This window comes from Mus caroli, unplaced genomic scaffold, assembly GCF_900094665.2.
Source record: "Mus caroli unplaced genomic scaffold, CAROLI_EIJ_v1.1 scaffold_12238_U2_1, whole genome shotgun sequence".
Lineage (NCBI taxonomy): Eukaryota > Metazoa > Chordata > Mammalia > Rodentia > Muridae > Mus > Mus caroli.
The window spans coordinates 1-6,869 of record NW_018390194.1 but is presented as its reverse complement, the minus strand read 5'-3'; the positions used below and the strand labels follow the sequence as shown (position 1 = coordinate 6,869).

At 36.4% G+C, this 6,869-nt stretch overlaps 1 protein-coding gene across 1 annotated transcript; it reads left to right on the top strand.

Annotated features, from left to right (window-relative positions):
• The first annotated feature begins 1,096 nt into the window (after positions 1–1,096).
• Positions 1,097–3,910, top strand: LOC110288524. The gene is made up of 2 exons (XM_021154844.1): positions 1,097–1,132; positions 3,238–3,910. Exons 1-2 carry the CDS (start codon positions 1,104–1,106, stop codon positions 3,908–3,910), a joined length of 702 nt encoding a protein of 233 aa, XP_021010503.1. The 5' UTR covers positions 1,097–1,103.
• Positions 3,911–6,869: the final 2,959 nt, after the last annotated feature.

Sequence of the window (6,869 nt, the reverse complement as noted above, 5' to 3'; positions counted from 1 at the left end):
CAACATCCTGTGCCCTAGAGATATGGGGGAGAAGAGTGAGCAAGAGAGGTTCTCATGCAGGCAAAAGTAAGCACAGATGAACAGAGACAGTGAATGGTTTTAGAGCTTTATTGTAGAAAGGCAGGGAGAAAGAGAAAAGGTGGAAGGAGAGAGAGTCCAATGATGGCCAAGAGAAGAGAAGGGGAAAAGGGATAGAGAAAGAAGAAAGGCTAGAGAGAAAGAGAGAGTAAGAGAGTGAGAGGAGAGACGAGAGGAGAGTAAGGGGAGTAAGATACAGAGAGCCAGAGAGACAGGAGGACCCAAACAGCCCCTCTTATGGTGTGCTGTTGCTAGTTAACTGGGGAAGTGTTTATCCTGAAGGTCATAAGCTTGGGACATTGCCTACGTGACTACTAACAATGTTTCTCTTGTGGGGGACATGGAGGTGGGGCTAAAACTTCAACAGGAGTCAGAGTTCCAGGAGACATGAGAGAAATCCTTCCTTTGCATGTAGGTGAATTATCAGCACCAGGTCCCAAGGTTCATACCTCAGCTAGACTGGAAACCAGACTATCTGTCCATAGCCATAAGCCCCACACAAGTATTTGATATGTTATTTGGTTATTAGTAATAACTATTCATTTCATAAGATCAAGAAGACAAAAAAGTTACTTGACATAATTTTTAGAAATTTGTTAATAAAAATTTCCATATATGTATATCTGAGAATATCAAGAGTATGGCAGCCATGCTTGGGTAAGAAAGCTCTTTAGCTTGTGTTTTTATACATGTATAATTTCCTGAACATGAGTGGGTGCATTAGACTTGCTCTTTTCCTATATGTAACAGGGACATAATGATTGTGCAGATCTGACTGGAGGTTTAGGCATATCAGATTGTTTAAACTCTGTGAAGTTTATAAATGAGGTTCAAACTAATCAAAGAAGGACAGAATTGTAAAGGTTTGTGTGAGTCAGCAGTTGGTTGGTGAGACACTGCTCTGAGTTGAAATTTCTGCCTAACACAATTTCTCTTCCTAAAGCTGATTCTCCTCCTTTGTGACTCCATTTCTGTTCAACATTTTCTGTAAATTCAAAGATATTTATGATCACAGCATCTTACAAATGGATCAACTCATCATTGATACATGGAGGTAAAACATTAAATAAGTTGGATAGAGGATTTTAAAATGGGTCTGTATGAAAGAGATACATCTACTCCATGGGACTCAGACATAGGCAGAACCTGATCCTTGACTAGTTCATCTGTGGGGCATAAGAACATTTTCCACCTTTGTCTGGTTGTAAATCAATATTCACTGTTCATGTAGTTCACTGGCACAGATTTGCCTTGGCAAGTAAGAAGATTTGAACAGGTTATTACTGAAGATATCATCAATTAAAATCCTATCTCTCACCCCTTGGTATTGAAAATTTTATATGCCCCAGTACAGGGTAATGGCAGTGCCAAGAAGTGTGAGTGGGTGGGTAGGGAATCATGGCATGGGCAGGGTAAAGGGAACTTTCAGGATAAGATTTGAAATGTATATAAAGAAAATATCTTTTAAAAAAATTGTTGTAGTCATGGTGTCTCTTCATTGCAATAAAACCCTAAGACACCCTGGAAAGAATCTTCCCATTGGTTAAACAATATCAAGTGATCAGATTTGAAATATAAATACAAGTAACATTGTATGCAGAAGATTTTAGTTATATACTTAGAAATGTGTGTGTGTGTGTGTGTGTGTGTAGTTATAGAATATTACACTTTATATAAATAAAGAAAAGGGGGCCATACATTTGGGAGAAAGGGGTAATATAAAAAGGAACAGTTGGAGGAAAGAAAGGCAAGAAAGAAATTATGTAATTATATTTTAACTTCAAATAATAAAATGTTTATAATGTTTTTAAAAAAAGAAATCCTATCTCTCTGCTATAACTTGTCAAATGGTACAGCTACTATCTTCTCCAAATAGGGAAGCACATTCCCTAGTAAGTATCAAAGAGTGAGTGCCTGGGAGGGAAGTTTTCCTAGCAACTAGATCCTGATTTTAGTACCCTCAACACATCTGCATGTACAGTGAAATTGGAATATACCACATATCTGGTAGATTCAAAAATTTGCCCCCGTCGTTTTCTTTTCAAGTACCCCATGGAATGCCTTGGTTCACAGTTTTCTATGAGCATTAACAGTAACTATATCCAAAGTTTTAACTTAGTACAGATCTAAATGAATTTGTGCATACATTACAAATGGAGTCTATTTTTTGCTAAAAGTTAGACAAAAGATAGTCAGTATAGTATATGTGCAACAATCAAATAAATTTCATAACCTGAAAAAGGGCATTTCAATACATTATATTTAAAGTATGTAAGTTTCAACAAGTCTTCCTGATTTGTGTGTAGATTTCAGACTTTGGCACTGAAGAATGATTTTAGGCCCTTTCACAAGAGCAGCAATCACCCTCTCACTGAGGAGTAGCTGTGACCTAGATATTTACATATTTCGAAATTCATTATCACTGTGCCCTTAATTAAAAATTTGTATAGCTTTTGAAAGATTTTCACTTTTCAAAAAAATATGCCACAAAGACATGCAACACTGTTAATCTTTTCTGCATAGAGTTCCTTTTGGTATGTAATTTTGATGTGTTCCTGTTTGGAAGTGTATGGGTTCGTGACAGTGTGTCTATAAAAGCCTGTATACATATATAAGACTATACATGTCTCATGTATGGAATTTGTACATATATCATTATGCCATATCAATTAGTTTTCATTTTGCTTGTTCTTTCAGAACACTTCAGTTTATAATAGTCACATGATAGTCCTATAATATACTTTTGAATTGATATTTGAGCATTCTTATATTTGTTGCTTTCATGAATTTATTGTATTTGTGAATTGAATTCACAGATGATAAACATCACATCATATAAGACAATACAAATTTATTTCTTATATTATTAATACCAAGGGTGAGCATTCTTAGTTAATATAAAATTACATTTTAGTAGTTGACAGATACACAAAATTTTGTCACAAAATTACTTGAAGACAGTAATCCTCTGATTGTCATGGATTTCCAGGCTTCTTATACAGTTACTTGTAGTATGGTAAACACTAATTCATGGAAATGTAATTATGTGAAATCACAGACTGGGTATGAGATCTTACTGCTCAATGTAATGTGACTATTGTTTTCCCAGATTCTTTTGTGTCATTATTTGACTTTATACTTGTTTAATGTCACCTACAGATTTATCAATGAAAAGGACTGCATCTACAAGCTGAGCGGTCTCTTTTGCAGCTTAGCAGCTTTCATGCTTGAAATACTTATTGCAAGCACCTTATCCTGGCGCCTATGGGAATTTGACAGCAATGCTGTGCAGTTTGTGTCTTTTGACCTGTGGGAAGCATATTACCCTCAGCAGTTTAACATCTCTGGAACACTAACCAAGATGCTGGTATACACCCCTATTGATTCAACTTGGAACATTTCAACTGAATTTATGTATGCACAGAACCTGATAGTATGGGCCATTTTGATGAAGACTGTGGTTCTGGTTTTCAGTGTAATGGCCATTAAAATCAGCTGCATGAAGAACCCACTAGTGGAGATGCAGATATATTGCTACAAGATCTCTGCCTTAACTTTGTCTGTTAGCAGCATGTTCACATTTGTTTCTGTGATCTGGAACCACGTGGTAGATCTTTATGGCCAAACCACTCTGGACTTTCCATTTGATTATCCTGTTAAGAAAGAAGCTTTAAGAAGCAAACATTTAACTGTTGTGTTACCAGTAGGCCTCCTTATAGCCACCATGTCACTCTTTGGTGTGATCATGTTTCTCTCTGAGATAAGTGATTTGAAACTACAGCGTCCTGTGAAGGCCAATGATAACTCCAAAATGGGCCTTCTAGATGAGTGAAGTGATGAGTTTTTGGATTTTCAACATTTGTGAGAATGGTCTTTAAGAAGTTTCCTATGTACATGAAACTCACGTAGTTCTCAACACATTCTAAATAAATTTGTTCTACAGCAAGCATCAATTGATTCTCAATCTATGTTTATGCTTACTTCTTCCTCTATATCCCTTAGCTTTTTCATTTTCAAGCTCTAAAGGCTATGATAATTTGCTCAAATTTTGCCAACAAGCACTAGTAAGAGAATGTATACCTGTAATGCATATTGCAAAACTAAACAAAGCAAATCCCTGGTGAAATATTTTCATAAGGTAGTTGAAGCTTAAGGAAAACAACGTAATCATATTCCATTGTGGAGAATCTTAAGGTACAGAAAATCTGAGAGCCTTTTATAAACTCTTGTGGGAATCCATTAAAGAAGCACATTGTGAATTATGAACATATATGCAAGGAATTTAAAAGGGTGAAATAACTCCCTACTACACATCTTATGCCTCTAATAAAACCCCAGAGGACCAGAATGGGATATATTACTTTAAACCATGGGTGAATAGGGTTCAATAAATGATATGCTTCCTGAAAAAAAAGAGTGTTTCAATTCCATTCAAGATCCTCTACAGTTTTATGTAAATATGATGCTATTGGGAAGGAACATAGTTCTCAAGTAATAAAACAGGAAGAAATGGAGCTCCTGCCAAATACAAGTTTCATTCCTATTGATATACATGCATATTAATGAAAATTAGACTACTTCCTATTGTCAATAACAAAGAGCTGCAAATCCCGAGAACTACAACAGGGACTTTCTAGCAGATGTATTCATATAAGAGTGTCACAAATGTTATGTGGATAAACAACATAATTTAAATGGATTTAAGACCCATTCCATGAGACAGAACCTAAAACATATGCTGAAGTGGAAAGGAGGTTGAAATTTGATAGGCATAGAAAACCCCTTACATTATTCTGCTCAAGGAAGATTTAAATGAAATGAATTATAAAGACATTCTGATAAACTCATAGATTAGTGCCTCCCACAAATCATAGAAGATTATTAAACAATGGTAAAAAGTACCAAGAAGAGACCAATTCAGTGCATCATCTCCTTATCTTTAAGTAGGCTTGGGCATCAGGGAATGGCTCTAGTGTTTAAGGTCCAGAATTCAGCAGACAAAGCCAGCATTTATCTGTGCTCAAAAATCAGGAGTGTACCGGGTGTTCCTGGTGCACCTGGGCTGTTTTGAAGGAACTTACCAGGGATATGTGGACCGGGAACTATGCCTCCTGTTACAGAGATGGCACATGTTGTCTTGTTTTTAGGAAAAATCCATGCATTGTGCTGCAAGACTCTTTGGGGGAGTGAACATAGTTAAAGAACCTCAGAGAGACAATGATGTTTCATGAGTGCATCCATATTTAGGTCCTGAACTGTGGAGATAGACTGTGGATATGTACATCTGGGGTTAATGTCAAGAAAATAAAGAACACAATAACATGTAGTGGTGGTTTTTGGATAATTCTAGCATATATCCTTCCACCTCATTATATTTACCTATCTGCTAACAATGTATGCTTGCAGAGCAATGTCTTAAAGTGTGATATCCTTGTATCAGTATCAGCATGGGAAAACTCAGTGGAGAAACTCAGTGAAGGAGCTTTCTTCACTAAAGAAAGGCAAGTGACAATTTGCATGGCTGTGTATGGAGAAAATTTGGAGAGAATTATTAAGAAAATTAGTGCCTTAGTTATAAAATGAATTTGTGAAGATGGTACTTGTAGGCTTGGTTACAGGAATAACAGAGAATGATGTTGTAAGAGCTTTCTTGTCAAGGAGTCTAGAATGGGTAAAGTAGGAATGGCTCTAGTGTGTGAATTTATGTTAAGTTATTTGCAGTTCATGATCAGATCTATGTATCACCTTTTCCTACATAGTGATGCTAGACCANGCATACATCATAGAGGAATGCTTATTTTCATGGGGGAATTAACCAGGAGGGATCTAGCTATAGAGGACCTAGGAAATTGACAGTGGGAATGAATCTAACATTAATGTTTCCCATTAAATTATCTGGAAAATTATGGCAAAAAATGAATAAGGTCAAGAATGACCCAAAGGTAGAGAGGTCAAAATCCTAGAATTCACAGTTCTAGAATAACACTCGTGAGAATGTTCCAGGAATTATACAAGGCAAAGAGGTTGTGAGAGCTACAGATCCAGAAATCAAACTGAGAAGATTGAGACAGAGCCAGCAAGACTGATTCTGAAGGCATTCTCCAGGAAAAAAAAAAAAGCTATGTGAATTTGCTGACCAGAGCTAAGACTGAGCATGAGTGTGGTAGCAGCAAAAACTCAATGTTCTTTGAAAATAGGAAAGAAAAATTAATATATGAATTGTGCAAACAAAATGAAACATTTTAGGGATTTGTGTGTGTGTGTGTGTGTGTGTGTGCATGTGTGTGTGTGTGTGTGTGTGTGTGTGTGTGTGTGTGTGTGTGTGTGTTGGGTTTGTCTTTATATGTGAGGATGTGTTTCCAATGACCATTCAGTTCAGTGGTGATTCATCAGGGAAAGTTGATATACTCTGTGCATCCAGATATTAATTGGAAATTCAAAGTACAACAGGTGTGCTTTCTTTAGGGTACTCACAGTAAAAAAAATTATTTCCGTAATTCCATGGCCATAGAAAAGACCTGGCCTGATAGGAATGGTGCTGCCATACAAGGATTTGGAAAGCTTCCCAGCCAAAGCAGTGTTAAAAATCTGCAAACACTGCTAGAAAGTAAACAATAGGAAATATGTGAAAGGTTTTCTTTGTAAGAACAACATGAAAACTGTTGCATTAGTATTAGGGCCACAAGTATGACTCGGAGTGAAGTCATGAGGGTATAGGGTGACATAATCTGTTAGCAACTAGGCAAAANCAAGAGAATATCTGGCTACAAATGGATAAAGTTTCATTAAAG

Excerpts from the sequence above, each read along its gene's own strand:
- LOC110288524 (XM_021154844.1), top strand. The coding sequence starts at position 1,104 with ATGGATCAACTCATCATTGATACATGGAG. Across the intron at positions 1,133-3,237 it reads CTCATCATTGATACATGGAG|ATTTATCAATGAAAAGGACT; the intron begins GTAAAACATTAA and ends TGTCACCTACAG.